This window comes from Xenopus laevis, chromosome 7L (genome assembly GCF_017654675.1).
Source record: "Xenopus laevis strain J_2021 chromosome 7L, Xenopus_laevis_v10.1, whole genome shotgun sequence".
In the NCBI taxonomy this organism is placed as follows: Eukaryota; Metazoa; Chordata; class Amphibia; order Anura; family Pipidae; genus Xenopus; species Xenopus laevis.
The window spans coordinates 129,744,822-129,761,496 of NC_054383.1; the positions used below are offsets into that span (position 1 = coordinate 129,744,822).

Here is a 16,675-nt window from a genome sequence, read left to right on the forward strand (position 1 = left end):
GCAACCCTAGGCCCACTGGGGTTTTTCCCTGGTGTCCCACCAGCCCAGTCCAACCTTGCACACACACTAAAGGCTGTTTGTTTTTAGACTTGGGGATGAAGTAGGAGCAACCAAAGGAAACCTACCCAAGCACAAATAAAACATGCAAACCCCAAATAAACAGTGTCATAGTCAGCGTCAAACCCAAGAATCTAGAGTTGCAACCATTTAATATATGATGCATAGAAGAGGACAATGTGCTTTTGTTGTGAAGGAGATGATAAAGAGTTGACTTTCTCTACTATGTCCTGTGGGAGGGAGGTACTGCTTCAGGTCATAATCTACTTCATTGGACTCTGTTTAAGGCAGGGGGTGGTGCTTCTGAAAAATTGAGGCAGTAATAATCAGTAGGAGCCGGTGGGATGAGACCTCAGTGAGAGAAATGCCAGAACCATAAAGTATAGAGAGCACTTTAGTGAAGGTTGGAAAAAGAACCCCATGAATAAGGTTTGTAGTGAGTGATTGTTCAGTACTGGTTATAACATTGAAGGAGTGTGTGATAGACAGGGTAACTAGTATGAGTCCTATTCTCCACTGAAGAAGGAACGTGATAGGCGACACATGCCAGAGTAGAGACTTCAGTGTGGTAGGAATAAAGGTGTCCATACACGGACAGATTAAAGTGGCCGATATTGGTCCTTTAGAGGAATTCGGCAGATTATCTGCCCGTGTATGGGGGCTTCCGAAGGGTCTTCCCGATTGATATCTGTCCTCGATATTGGGAAGGTTTCATTTTTCAGGCAATTGCCCCATCGGAGCTCATTGCTCATTGTCCTAGGGCTGAACATTCGGATAAATTGCCCAATTTAGCCCTGCCGTTAGTGGGCAAATTGGGGACAGATCCGCTCGTTTGTCGATGTCGCCAAACGAGTGGATCTTATCGTGTATGGCCAGCTTATGTATGGTAGGACATTACCTTAGGAGACCTCACTGATTATTCGGTTTGCTTAGGTTGACATTGAAAATAAGATTAACTTATTAAGCTTAAAAAAGATGACAAGACATTTGTAAATTATATTGACACCATCCTGTGTACTGTGTCTAGTTAATTTAAATATTGTTACTGCCATAGTACAGAGTAACAGATCAACTACATGATTATCATTTTACCCTTTCCTTCAATACTTTAGTGAGGGCTCAGCTGAGATAAGAGGGTGTTGTGTCTTTTGGACAACTGTACTGATAATCTTTGTACACACAAATCCAAAAATTCAAGGAAATTTAAGAACTTCAATGGTTTCTGGGTAGCATAATTATTTTCTAGTATTTTCACAGATTTTTCCAGTTCCATAGGCTGTCTGATACCCTACTGCTTTCTGGAACTTTTTGTTATTTTGTCTTGCCTGAGTCATATCCCAAATGGGCCTATGTTGGTAACTGAGCTCAATTGTATCCTGATTTTGCTCTTAAATGATGCCAAGGAAGAGAAAAGTCTACTAGTCTTGCTAACTGTGGAATCACCTTCTAGCTTTAGGTCAGAACAATCTAGAACGGTCTTCAATTTCTGATAAATATGCCCGTTTTTATCCTACTTGCTAAAATTTGAAAATTCATTCATGTGGCAGATTACCTTAAAATGACCTTTTAGTATGATGCAAACAGTGAAATTCTGAGACATTTTGCAGTTGGTCTGCATTTTCTATTTTTTTGTGGTTCTATTCACCTTTCTGATTTGTCTCTCTCCAGCCTCGAATGTAATATGCTCTTTGGTTGCCAGGGTCACTGACCCCACTAACGAAAATGCTTTTTTATCACCCACCACAGGTTAGGCTATCTTCTACTGATCTTCCAGGCTGCCTTTTGAACCACTTTCTAGTTGCTCTGATAGTAAAGAACCAGCTGATATTCTAAGGCCAACTGCATGTTGTCCTAGAATACCACCATCAAAGTTAATTCTATAGTGAACTGCCCCTTAAGATTTCTGCTGCACCATGGCACGTGTTTGCAGAACTCTCTATTCCGATGGTTACAGCTCCCAAATTAAGCCCAGTCAATTTGAAGCACCAGAATGACATTGGGTCCTGGCAAAGGCAAAGCAGACATTTCAGAATAGTGTTACAGTGAGTGTACTACACAACTGTCATGTGCCCGGGGGCACCTTATTGGGAGTGTTGTTCTGCAGTATTTCTTTGTTGCATTAAAACCTTTATCCATAACCCTATTCATTTCCAGCTGTGCCACTCTAATTTCACAACTCATTGGTTTACAGAACCTTCCTTCCAACCAACCTCTAATTATTTAGATCTTGCTCTCCCCCAACTGCAAACAGCTACATTTTCTCGCTTTAATCTCCATCAGCGCCATCCAATTCCTTCCATGGACAGGGCTGATTATCTTTTATGCTCGCATACTCACGGGCTGGATAAATTAAAATGGTAATGTCTCAGACAGAGGTCTACAGAACTGTTGGACAGGACGAGAGGCATAAGAAAAACACTCGGGGGACCGCCAAGGCTCTAGCTATAAATTGGCCTCATGTCAAAAATTAATATTTAAATTTTCATTCAGATCATACATACCAGCTATGGCTAGTCATTTGGGGCATTTTCCTACATTGGTTGTATTTTCCTTTTAAAAATGTAGAATCACTAGAATCACAAGCGCATTGCGTTATTTCTATTGGATTCCCATGGGCAGCAATGAGGCGTGATTGGTGTGAATTTTAGCAGGCACATTGTGATGATGATGACTCTTCGGGCATAAATTGGCAGTCGCTTCATATACCATGGGTCTAAATACTGTATCTGAATATAATGATCACTGAATTAAGTTCAGGACAAAAGTAACCCCATATTGTAGAATTTCAAAGTGAAGACACACCCAATTCCCCATTTCAGCCACACCCACCTAATACAATACTCAGATAATAGTGCCTTTTTTGTTAAAATGAAACAGTTCAACCACAGCTTGACCCTAAACTGCTACTTCTCAACCCCTACCTAGCCCAGCCCAGTCCTGTTCTCATTTTGAACTGCACCCAACCCACTTCTATTTGATCATTCCTATATGGGCAGGACGAGCCATGCCAGGGGAGGGATTTATTACATTACCAAAGAGGAAGGACTATGCTTGACTTGCCATCTGCATAGACCTGCACCTGGAGCTCAACTTGTTCACCCAGCTTGCGGCTAAACACTTGGGTCTTGTGGGCTTCGGTCAACCCACTCATCACTAGTTCCCAGAGAGGGTACATTTTTTTCTCCTTTACATATGGTCCTCATTATTTTGTACTTGGACAGAGAATCTACTTTAGAAATAATACATCTCACCTACTTTCTGCAGAACACACTACATGGACTAGGTAGAAGGGCCATTTCCAGGAGACAAGCAAATGTGGACTTATGCAAATACAATTTTATATAGATTATTTATTGCTCAGCACAAATGTACTGTTAAATGCATATTATAGAGGTCAGTTACTGCAGGGCTGCACCTTAAGGGTAAGTCCACACAGGGCGTTTTGGGGAGATTTGGTCGCCTGTCGACTAATCGCCTCATTTTTGCGGTGACCAATCTCCCCAAAAGCCTTCCCTGAATCTGCGCCGGCTAAAATGAAAAAAAAAACGCAGGAGCTAATCACTTGCGGCAATTTGTTTTCCGAAGTCGCCCAAAGGGCAACTTCGGGCTACTTCGGAAAACGAACCACCGCGTGTGATTAGCACCGGCGTTTTTTCATTTCAGCCGGCGCAGAGACAGGGAAGGTGTTTGGGGAGATCGGTCGCCGCAAAAACGAGGCAATTAGTCGCCGGGCGACCAAATCTCCCCAAAACGCCCTGTGTGGCCTGACCCTTAACCACTACACTATTTAATACAGCCAGGTAATGAAACCATTTGCGATGAATCAACTATCCAACAAGATCTGGTTCCATGTTCACACGATAAAACAAACACAGACATTATGTTCGTTTTAGAAACTCTAATGGATTGTTTTTCATCTTGTTTAGGTTTAAAAAAAATCTATAAAGAGAATACAATTCTTTAAAATGACTGAATTGATTTAGGAATTGTCAAAACAGCAAATGATACTCTTTCATGTCATTGTTAATTAGAAAAAGGGGAACCCCATGAAAAAGTTGACTTCTGAGGTTACAGAAATGGGGCCACTGTAAGTTAAAGCTCGTGTTACTGGGGTATTATACTCTAGATAATAATTCTAGAGTTGTAGCTTCTCCTGAAATATAATAAAGCCATGGGAGATGTCTTGTCCTAGGAAGCACTCATGATAACCTGATTTTTAAAAGGCGTGTGTTTGGGTTAGGCACAGGAGGATCTGTATCAGTGAATGATCAAAGAGATTTATTTCCGTCCAATTAATGTGTATTTAGTAACATGTTCTTCACTCTCTGTTTTTCAGTTCCGGCAAAAATAGTCAACATCTCGTCTAGTGTCACTGTTAATGAAGGTAGCAACGTGAATCTCCAGTGCTTGGCCGTGGGGAAACCTGAACCTACTATAACTTGGCAGCAGCTAGCAGGTAAGAGGGGGAGAAAGCATTGGGTTCCTTCATAGACCACAACAGAACTGTAGCTACAGGGAATAAAGATGTTATAGACCAGTGATCCCCAACCAGTAGCTCGTCGCGAGCAACATGTTGCTCCCCAACCCCTTGGATGTTGCTCTCAGTGTCCTCAAAGCAGGTGCTTATTTTTGAATTCTTGACTTTGACACAAGTTTTGGTTGTATAAAAACCAGATGTACTGCCAACCAGAGCCTACTGTAGGCTGCCAGTCCACATAGGGGCTACAAATAGCCAATCACAGCCCTTATCTTATCTAGAGAGATTTCTGGAGATGTATTGTTATCCCTAACAACCAATCAGGTATTTGCTTTTGTTTTGTAACTTAGAGATGGCTGTTTAAATCTAATTGCTGATTGGTTGCCATGGGCAACATCTCCAGAAATCTCTCCAGATATTTATGTCCAATGTTAGTAAACATGCCCCACAGTCAGAACTCAACAGGTCAAAGGTACCATGGTCACATGTGAGAGGGGTGAGTTCACAATGTCATCTACAGAGGACGAGGGATATGCATGGATAGAAAGCGGAAAATAGGAAACTGGTGGTCACTGTGGACTTAAGTGCTTAAAGGGACACTGTCATGGGAAAACATGTTTTTTTCAAAATGCATCAGTTAATAGCGCGGCTCCAGCTGAATTCTGCACTGAAAATCCATTTCTCAAAAGAGCAAATAGATTTTTTTATATTTAATTTTGAAATCTGACATGGGGCTAGACATATTGTCAGTTTCCCAGGTGCCCCCAGTAATGTGACTTGTGCTCTGATAAACTTCAGTCACTCTTTACTACTGTACTGCAAGTTGGGGTGATATCACCCCTTCCCTTTCCCCTCCAGCAGCCAAACAACAGAACAATGGGAAGGTAACTAGATAGCAGCTCCCTAACACAAGATAACAGCTGCCTGGTAGATCTAAGAACAGCACTCAGTAGTAAAATCCAGGTCCCACTGAGACACATTCAGTTACATTGAGTAGGAGAAACAACAGCCTTCCATCCTAAAGTGCTGGCTCTTTCTGAAAGCACATGACCAGGCAAAATGACCTGAGATGCGCCTACACACCAATATTATAACTAAAAAAAAATAAATTGTTGGTTCAGGAATTAAATTTTATATTGTGGAGTAAATTGTTTGCAGTGTAAACAGTGTCATTTAGAAATAAAAACATCATAAAAATCATGACAGAATCCCTTTAAGCTCCCATTTCGCCAATGTCATTGCATTGTGTGCCGTTACTTATCACCACCACCTCCTATAATTTGTGTTGTTTCCTTCAGAAAACTCTAGTCCAATTAATCTTCCATGGACTGATTAATGTTTGGGTCTATTGGCTGCTTGACATTGGCTTTCTGCTGGATGAGGTGTCAGTGTGGTGCAAAATAATGGGTTTGTACAGAATGCTGTGTCTGCTAGATGCAGCCTAGTGGGTTTAAACTGGGCATTGTGTCTATATGGTGCTGAATATTGGGTAAGTACAGGATTCAATAGCATCAGTTGTATTGGCCACTGTGTAAACTCAGGGTGAATTAAGCACAACATTTAGTTGCAGTAATGGACGTGGGGGTAGTAATAGCAAACAAGAGCCGAAGGATACGGGGCACATATATCAGGAGGCAGACAGGAGGCGCGTGATGCATTATATTCATACATTATCAGCCAGCCATCGTGCTCTTGATGTATTAGTGTAATGCATTAAACTTATACATCATTGCAGGCCACTGACTTTGATGTATGGCATTAGAAGGACGCCAGCAAAATGGGAGAGTTGGCCAGAAAATTGCAGCACAAATGGAGGGACTTCTCCTATATATTTTTGCATACGATGTACTTGATAATAATGAGTCTTGCATCTTTTCATGTTTAATAAATGTGCCTCTCTACGCAAGAGTACAGCGCCTGGCTGAATATTAATGTATTTCCCTGTTGCTCTTAAACTGAGGGAAGCCCTGCATTGTGCAAATGGGACCAATATAGGTCAACCCTATTGATGTCCTAAATTGGGTTTTATTGGGGAAGCCAGACACTCCCATGGACTAACCAGAATCTCCCAAATGATACCTAGTAACATTTAGTAATATCAATGCGTTTTCCCAACTGGCCCATGCACCATAATCAACACCTGCTCACATAGGAGTGTCACTATGGGGATCCCACCGTCGCATAACTGCTTTGGTTCCATAGATCTAGGTGCTGTATTTCAGAACTATGTGCTGTCCAGCTTTTGGCTGGACTTACACTGCCCTTGTTTTGGTTAAGGAACTAAGTGGTCAAGTCCCTTTGCCATCAGCCCCATCACAAATTCAAGCTAATGGACCAACAGTAGGAGACAACAGATCAATCCTTTAATTTCTAAAACCAGAGGGTTGCCCGTAAGTTACTGCTACTAACGTACTTTGTTGCTTATAGGACAGAGAGGTAACAAATATATAGGTAATAATACATATTATACACCAGAAGAGTCCAACCTGTGGCCTTCCAGCTGCAATGCCCAACATCCCACAAGGCCCGGAGTGGCAATCTGTGGGTTCTTGCAAATGCCAAAGGGGCTGCTATAAGGTGCCATAGAAAGTCACTATTAAGTGGGCTGTTTGGGCTTCTGTGTGGGCTGATTGGGCCTCTGTGTACCTGAAATGCCAGGGCCTATTTTAATTCTCAGTCCAGACCTGCATCCCACTAACAACCAAAACCTGGAAACTTTAGTTACAGGGGATCCCATGTTGTTAACTCTTTCTGACATCTATATAAAAGTTACCCTCCCCTCCATAACTGTCATGCCCTTATTACACCCCTCGTTCTACCTGCCTTGTTTCCTCATCTACATTATGATGTTCCCTGACCTTGGGGAATTTAGGGAAACCTTTAAGCCTTTGAGTACTATAGATCCTAGACTCTACAGCCCTGACACATAATTACTACAGAGTAGATGATATAGGATTGCAGGATGATTTGTCAAAACCCTCCCAAATTGGTCCAAATGTCCATGAATGGCCAACAGAAGAAGAACTTCAGGCCACATTGGGCCCAAGATCCCAACCAATCGTATGGCTGGCACAATCAGTTCTATTCCAGCCAGGACATACATTTATTTTCTCTGTTCAATTTTGATTAAAAATTAAAGACAGGATGAAATAAAAGTGCTTAACCCATTGATTAATCACAGAGTTGGACCAATGCTATAAAATTCCATCTCTACTTCTCTCAATGAAGCTGTTTTGGCCCCTTACACGGAGATGAGTGATTTTGGGTCAGTCTGGTATCAAAGTACTAAACCTTGCAGACCAAACCCATCCATATATTTTACACTTGGTGTGTCAGTATAGACGGATTAGCTAGAGCTCATTATCTTTATATTTCTGTATAGGCTGTGGCCATTGTGAGAATTCAAGTTGCTCTTAGCTCCAATTACTTTTAACAGGAAAGAGAATAAATTATAGCGCAATATGACTAATTAAATAAATCCACTGTATAAGCTGACTGTGCAGATTATTGCCCTTTAAACAGACTCCGTGATTAATGTTACTCTATCTATCTGGATCAGCTGTGCCGCCCTCCTAACAGTTCCCTTTGTGGGAAAGAGACTTAGAAGAATCTTAGATTCTTAGAGTGTGTTGTGGAATGTATCTCTTAAAGGGGTAATATTTACATTTCGTACACTAATTATTTACCCATTGTTTAAAATCGTTAAATAGCTTTATAGCAATTATCAATTTGCTCTTTCATGCGTACAAGAATAGCGAGGCAGAAGTATAATGGCAATGTCACATGGGGCAATTGCCACCCATGTAATTTTCAGCAGCAGAACACTGAAATTTAAATTTTAAATCGACTGGACTTCTCGTTCACTTACTGGTCAGCAGTGAGTGATAATCACCCAACCAATGAGTGCCATTGCCCTAAGAGATCCCTTGGCGTAAGGGTGCAAGATGTCTTCATTGGAAACATTTTGGAATCTCAGAGCATGGTCAGTTGTGGAAAGTTCTATTACAGAAGTTCACTACAAGACCAGAAGTAGATGGGCAATTTATTTCCCAATATCTCGTTCCCAAACAAAGAGTATTAATATGAAGTTGATTCTCCCTTTGCTGCTATAGCGGCCTTCAGTTTGTTGGTATGGTTCCCACTAGATGTTGGTACATTGTTAGTGAGATTTGCTTCTATTCATCAGTAAGAGGTTGGGCATTGATGTTGGGGATCAGTTTTGGTTTACAGATGGGGCTCCTGTTCATCCCCCAGGAGTTCTTTGGATTGAGGTCAGGTCTCTGTACAGGCCAGTCACATTCTTCCACCAACCAACTCAATTTTCAGTTGAGCATGGACCTTACTTTGCCACAAAGTAGGAAGTGTAGAATTGCCACCATTGGTGGAGGCCCCTTGTGTCAGCAGGGATGGGTTTGACTTAAATTGCCAATTCCAGTAATCAGAGGGGGTGTCTATATACTTTTGGCCATATAGTAGGGTGTGAGTGCCCTTCCCTTTGCTGTCCACCCCCCATGATGGTAGAACCTGATTGTGAGTAAGCTTGAGGCACATGGTAAGTAGACCTCACGGTATTAATGTGCCTAAAAAGCAGGATAAGAGGTCACATGTATATTCCTTGGCTTGTGATGTGATCTTTGATGTCTACAGTGCTTTAGAAAGGATTTTTGCTTCCACTATTCGCACCATGGTTGGGCACTTACAAACGCCCACTTTAGTCCAAGAGATTCTTAGCTGCTCCTCTGCAGTATATTATTTATGATGATGAATGCCCAAGTCTAGTCACTTTCAAGGTAAAACAGCTATTCCTCTTATCAACGGCGTCTCTTTAATATGAACCGATCCGTAATGGAAATGTTCAACCCAACTTGACAGAGCTTGGCATATAATTTTCTACATGTGCTGATCTTTAGGCAGATTAGGAAAGCAGTTTCCTTTTGACATTCACATGTCTCCCTGACAGCTCACGTATGTTAAATCTGTATCCTGTACCGATGGGAAGAAACTGCGAAGTGGAGATGTAGTAATAACGAGATGTGCGTTTGCTGTCAACCTAACAGGGATCTTCAAAGAATTCACTATTGCCTGTGTATGTGTATAATATTTTTATTGAAAGGTCCTATTTTCACTTGGTCAGCTGACTGCATGATTATTGCTCTTGGGAACACCGATCTCTCTATATATATTAAACTAACATATTATAGGTATATGAGTTATATTAAACTAGGTACAGAATGAATACCCCAGCAAAATTATAAAATTACTTATCATTAGAGGAGCCCTGGTGGATTCTTGGGGGGATCACGCCTAAGTAATTAAGGCTTCTCAAGCTCATACATGTTTAATTGTCTAGTATTTTAGTAGGCAGCATATAGTCATTTAAAGGAATACTAAACCTCAAATAAAACTTGCTCTTCATCGAAGAGCTATCAGTAACATTGACAAATATATGGGTAAAAGTTGTAGGAGTGTAGCAGAAATAAATATATTTGGGAGAATACCTTGATCGTGGATGGCGCCATTTTTTTTCTCGGTGAACCTTTCAGCAATCGAATGGCTGAAATTAGAGTACGAAGGCTTAGAGGGACACTGAAAACTTTTAAAAAATGACATCAGCCAATGTTTCCAGGTTTTACAGAGAAATTAAAAATGTTCATATACAATGCAGAATCAAAAATGGGATTGTCTGGTAGTTTAGGCAGTTTCCCTTTAAATAATGGTTAAACTAATGTCTCCTAATGCCGAACAATTTTTTTAGAAGGGACTAGCATTCTAGAAAAAGCTCATCTGATCGAATGTGACACAGTTACCTGTAATTTCGGGAGAATTGTTTTGTTTCCCGGTAGCTCCGAGGTCTGTAATCCTGAGAATTTCTAAGCCAGTTTGATGTCCTTATTTTCTACAGAGACCTCAAATGCAACAGAACCTTCTACTGCCACCCAGTGCTCACACATGGTCTGGAAAAAGCATTTGAAATGATTCCATTGATTTTTCTATAATACATATTAAATCATTATGGGATGTATTTATCAAAGTGCACCAACAGCAGTTCTTTTTTTTTCCGCTCTTAGATTTTTGCATAATTATTTGTGATTCTATTTTACGACGTGATTCATTTGAAGGGTTTTATTTGAGGTTGGTTTTTGAGTAATGTCCAAAAATAAGAACCAGGTAGCAGTTGCCTTTGGTTTCTAATGTACAGTAAGAATAACAAAACCAAACTGCCCTTGTTTCCCATAGCAACCAATGATGAAACATTTTTTGCTACCTGATAGATCAAGTTTCTGTAGATTCCACTGGATGTTAAGTCGATCCACTTACTTGGCGAGGTTGCCAAACAAGTAGATCTTGCCATTGATATGCCCAAATTTAGCTGGGTGCTATCTCTTTGATCTGTTGGGAGAGGACCACATCAATGTGACAATGCAGTCCTCACCCAAACCTGCCTGACTAATATCTGCCCAAATTTTTTAGCCAGATATCTGTTGGGAGCAAGATCGTTGGTGGGCCCCATACACAGGCCAATAAACTGCAGATTGGGACCTTCTGGACCTTTCTCGGCTGATGTATGACCACCGTAAGACTTGTAATGGCAGAATATAATTATTTTGCCCTTGCTCTGCTCCCAGGGCCAGGGATATGTCATCTCAGCATGGGACATGTTGTTCTTTCTTCGACTGCAGGTCACTGCACATTCACTTAAAGTGACAACTATCATATTGTGTTTCTTGTGTTGTAAGTGTGTGTTTGTGTCTCATTCCTACCCGCCATCCCTTGTTCCTTTCCAAACCCCAATCCTTTCCCTCCCACCTTTACCCCACAGAGGGCTTCTCGAGCGAAGGTGAGCTCTTGGAGATCACGGAGATAAACCGGCAGCAGGCGGGAGACTATGAGTGCATCACCTCCAATGGAGTGTCCATCCCTGACACCAAGAAGGTGCAGATCACTGTCAACTGTGAGTTTCCATTATACACTTCCTTATAGTTGTACATAACCTGTACAGAGAGAATATAAAACTGAACAAGTATAGATATTCCCTTATACTAAGTACAATTCAGCAGGAACAGCCTTGTAAATACTGTCTCTTTTAGACAATGGTTACAGGGGGCTGTGTTCAAAGGCAACCGAAATAAATTGCTGACTTAACCTGAAGCATTTCCGCTGTATGTGATAAAGCAGGAGTATCAGCATTTAGCCATTAGAGGAACAGAGCAATAAATGGGGCTGATGATAAGAGCCAAACAAATCCAGCAGTGCAGAAGATATTAAAAGAATACGCAGAAGAGGCGCGGGTCCTTCCGAGGGATTGGAGCTGTACAATCCAGTTAGCGGAGGAGGTTACAGTAATCCTGGCGGGAGATGATCACGGAAGGAACATTTTCATTTAGGAAATTGTTACATTTGTTTCAGATGTATTACGTTTACCACGGGGGAGACTTTAGTAATTATAATAAATGCAAAGTGAACAGCAGCGAAATATTTCTGTATTCCTGCACGGCGTACTAATAACAAAAATATGAAAAAGCTTGCCTGAGGCGGGAAAAGCTGACATTTATTAATATTATAATGAAAGATATGCCATGCGGCGTGCGGGCCTCGTCGGAGGCAGAGCGGCTCATTGTGTTGGGCTCGGAAAAGTCCTTGAAAGTATAAAGGGAGAATTCTGCCGAGACAAGTGCATTGTGGGGTGGGAACAAAACAGAAACAAAATTAAGAAATACAAAAAAATTCAGAAATGGAAGATTTTAATAAAGGGGAAGTAAACACTGTTCGATCAACCTCACTTTACTACGTGGCTCCTCAATGACAAATTCCAGCATACTTAAGGCATTCTGGAAGCTGTAGACCAACAACATCAGGGTTGTATTCTTAAAGCTCAATAAAAATTTTCCCAGGCTTTCCTAGGCCCACAAAACCTTCAACGATCCTCCAATCAGAATCCCACAATGAATAATAATCAGAGACTGGTCATAGAACGCTCTTCTTTCCATTGGAGTTAGGCATTTGGACATGGCACAATGTTCATTAACTCCCTAAAATTCCCATATTAATGCCACTTTATTACTTATTAGCATTCACTTGGCTCAAAGAGGCAGATTTACTAAAGGAAAAAGTGACTAAGCTGGTGGAGATTCGCCAGCGTTTCCGTTTTTAGGAATAGGCAGGCGTCACTTTGCTAGCGATGGAGATAGACGCTAGAGATTTTCACTCTGGCGAATGGACGTTACTCCGCAAATTTACTAAGATGCAGATTTTACTGAACGTTACCTCTTTTGCCAGATTTGCCTTCACCAGCTCAGACCAGGTGAAGAGCATTGGAGTGCATAGATCTTCCTCATTCTTCTGTTACTTACTTACATAATTTTTAGTGGAAAAAGTCCAAAAAATGCTGGCGTCTTTTCCTTTTTTCAGAGTGATATCCTGCAAAAGTCCTTACATTTTTTTTGGGTAACCGGTTTGGGTAACCGGGTCCCCCCCTACATTTTCTAACATACGGAACATAAACTATACAGTGGGCTCATGTGTAGGGCAATATAACAACTTTATTTTCTTTATTAAGGTTCCCTGGACTTGTTTAATATAATGTATTTGCTGCAACATATACGTCCATTGAACTTTATAATTTCCCGCCGTATGCAAATTAGCCTGAGCGAAGACCTCTAACGAAGTTGCGCTAGGCAGAATTTAACGCTAGTGCATTTTTTGCTTATATTTGCTCACATTGCCAAAGTAACGCTACCAAAAATTTCGCCCACATTGGGAGCCCTGGACACAACTTCACATTTTAGCTAAATTATCGTTGTCTGAGTGAATTTAAGGGGCACATTCACCAAGCTCGGGTGAATGAATAGAGGGAAAAAAAGTCGAATTTCGTGTCGTTTTTTGTGCTCCTCGACTATCGAATTGGCGTAAATTCGCCTGAGTAGAATGATTCAAATAGATCGAGCGAAAAAACGCTGCGACTATTCGCCCATTCGAATAGTCTCTGTCTCTTTTAAAAATCATTTGACTGCCTACTTCGCCAGATTAAACCTACCGAATTGCTTTAAAAGCCTATGGGAAAGTCCCATAGGCTTTTTTTCTACGTTTTTGATCGAATAAAAAGGCATTCGATCGATCCTTCGATCGAATGAAAATCCTTCGATCGAATATGCGATCGTGCGACTATTCGCCGGGCGAATATTCGCCCATTCGACTATTCGCCAGCGCGTAAATTCGCTCGAATTGCCTATTCTATTCTATTACCCAGTCGAATTTCGAGGGATTTAACCCCTCGAAATTCGACCCTTGATACATCTGCCCCTAAGTGTCGAATTTTCGCCACTTAGTAAATTTACCCCAATGACTTTTAGGCCCTTAGGGGCAAATTTACTAAAGGCATATTTTTCTCCTTCTCGCCTAAAACAAATCTGGCATGATCTTCAAATGGTAAATAAAAAAGATTAAAACAAAAATTTGTAACAGTTAGACCTTTTGACCTTTATAATATGAAAAAATGGTGGTGAAGGGAACTCTGGCGAAAGAGGTAATGATCTGTAAAATTCGCACTTCAGTGAATTTGCGGAGTAACAATTGTTCACCTGAGTTAAAATTCGCCTAGCGATAGGGTGCAAAACTGTACTAGTGACGGTCTCTTCCACTAGCGAATTGTCCTCTACACCTGTTAGTAAATTGGAGATGTCCCTTCTGATGGGATTTCTGGCGAATTTTCGATAGCAACAGTGATTCGCCCTTTAGTAAATCTGCCCCTTATTTGGAATAGGACACGGCGTGGGTCAAGGAAGGACATGGTATGTGAGCCAAAAATGCAGCTCATTGTGGAGAAAACATGGAGGACAGCTGCAAAGTTTTCCTAGTTTAGCATCACTTATAGCTCATAGTAAATAAGTCCCCTGCTGTTTGGAGACATAAATGCAATAAAGTGACTGGCAAGGGCGGGTGCAATTAGGATCACTTTTTGTTCTATGGACCCATTTCTCTATATCCAGAAACTACATTCATAAACCTTTCCTTTTTACGCTACCCCATTTCCTTAGATCCACCCTACATCACAAAAGTGAATGACGCACAGTCGCCGGTGGGCAAATCCGCGAGGCTACGATGTGAAGCACTGGCCGTGCCTCCCGCCGACTTTGAATGGTTTAAGGACGACAAACGGTAAGCACAGTTCCCAGCTCACCATTCCCAGGGTCCGCCATGTTATTCATAAATGTTTTGCAGGATCATTCCTTGTTCAGGGATCAGGACTCAGGATTAGACTAAGGTGGTTATTTACTAAAATCTGTTAAAATCTTAAAAAATTCTATTTTTTTTCACTAGAAAACTCAAATTTTTAGAGGAAAAAAAAACAAACATTTTTGAGATTTATTAAACCCAGATGCTGCAAAAAGCCTGAATCCGAAAACCCCCCTCAGACCTGTCGAAGTCTTGAATAAGTCAATGTTAGAGGCACCTATCTCAGTAAAATCCTATCTCTAGAAAAATTCAAGCAATTCTGGGGAAAAATCTGGGGTTTTGGGGCAAAAACAAGAAAAATTCAAGCAATTCAGGAAAAAAATTTGGGGGTTTTGGGGCAAAAACTAGAAAAATTCAAGCATTTCAGGAAAAAAAATTGGGGTTTTGCTGCAAAAACTAGGAAAATTCAAGCAATTCAGGAAAAAAATTTGGGGATTTTGGGGCAAAAACTAGAAAAATTCAAGCATTTCAGGAAAAAAAAATTGGGGGTTTTGCTGCAAAAACTAGGAAAATTCAAGCAATTCAGGAAAAAAAATTTGGGGGTTTTGGGGCAAAAACTAGAAAAATTCAAGCAATTCAGGAAAAAAAATTGGGGGTTTTGGGGCAAAAATTAGAAAAATTCAAGCATTTCAGGAAAAAAATATGGGGGTTTTGGGACAAAAACTAGAAAAATTCAAGCAATTCAGGAAAAAAATATGGGGGTTTTGGGGCAAAAACTAGAAAAATTCAAGCAATTGGGGAAACATTTTTGAAAAATAGAAACAATTATGGTTTTCGCTCGATATTTCACTGACTTTTTCTGCAATCTGATTAAATAGAGGTTTTTTTTTATTAATAAATAAGTTCATGGGACTTTGGTCATGGTTCTTTTTTACAATAAAATATGAGGGAAATTTGGATTTTAGTAAATAACCCTCTTTATGTCCCCTTTAAGAATAATACAAATATGCAGAGTCTTGTGTGCTGAATGCTCAGCTCTAACAAACATTTACAAAGAAATAAAGAGAATTTGCCTCTGCCTTAAATAAAAGTCAACTTTCCCTTTAAATAAATATTTACTCTTTTTTTTTCTGCTTTCTCGCTTCCCTCAGCAGACTGATCTCCGGGACGGACGGATTGAGCATTCAAAGTGAAAGTATTTGGTCAGTGATCCTGTTTTCAAATGTCACCTCAAGGCATTATGGGAATTACACTTGCTTGGCATCCAATAAACTTGGCTCATTTAACAGCAGCTTGCGACTGCTCAGTAAGTAATGGCATTTTTGCTTTTATTGTCTTTATTTTGTTAGTCATTCAGCCCTGCTGTCTGGATCACATGCACCGATGGGCCGCAATCATTTCTCAACAGGTTTTTTGTTTTTTGCAATAACACAGTTGTCCTATCTTGCCGGCTGAGGATGATGGGAGTTTAAAGAGGGAGCGGGGAGGGTTGAGCATTGCTTCGCTTGATAAAGTAAAAGGCCTGATTGGGAATATTTTATAAATAAGGACCTAAATGAACAACGAGGGGCAGATTTACTAAGGTTCGAGTAAATTTTCGAAGTTAAAAAAGTTCGAATTTCGAAGAAATTTTTTGAATACTTCGACCATCGAATAGGATGCTACGACTTCGAATTTACTTCAACTTAAAATCGAAGTCAAAATCGTTAGAACTAAGTTCTATGTTAGCCTATGGGGCCTTCAACAACCATTTTCTAAGTCTTTGTAGTACATTGAAGGAAAATCCATCGATGGTACGCTAAAAATTTTTTGAATCGTTCGATTTTCCTTCGATCGTTTCTCACGCTAAATTCTGTGAAAAATCCTTCGACTTCAATATTCGAAGGGTTTCAATTTGAGGGTCGAATTTCTACGTTTTTTTAACTTTGAAATTCGACCCTTAGTAAATCTGCCTCCTACTGTCTAAAA

The 16,675-nt window shown here is 40.6% G+C and overlaps 1 protein-coding gene across 2 annotated transcripts in view; it reads left to right on the plus strand.

Annotated features, from left to right (window-relative positions):
- LOC108696824 (igLON family member 5) overlaps positions 1-16,675 on the plus strand; it is a 244,087-nt gene that overhangs the window by 217,189 nt on the left and 10,223 nt on the right. The window contains exons 4-7 of one of the 2 annotated variants that reach the window (XM_041569720.1): positions 4,394-4,513; positions 11,355-11,486; positions 14,569-14,689; positions 15,862-16,013. In XM_041569720.1, coding sequence (XP_041425654.1) covers positions 4,394-4,513; positions 11,355-11,486; positions 14,569-14,689; positions 15,862-16,013 — 525 coding nt within the window. Of the gene's footprint in view, positions 1-4,393; positions 4,514-11,354; positions 11,487-14,568; positions 14,690-15,858; positions 16,014-16,675 lie in introns of both variants that reach the window. The other variant, XM_018226482.2, reaches the window with a different exon arrangement.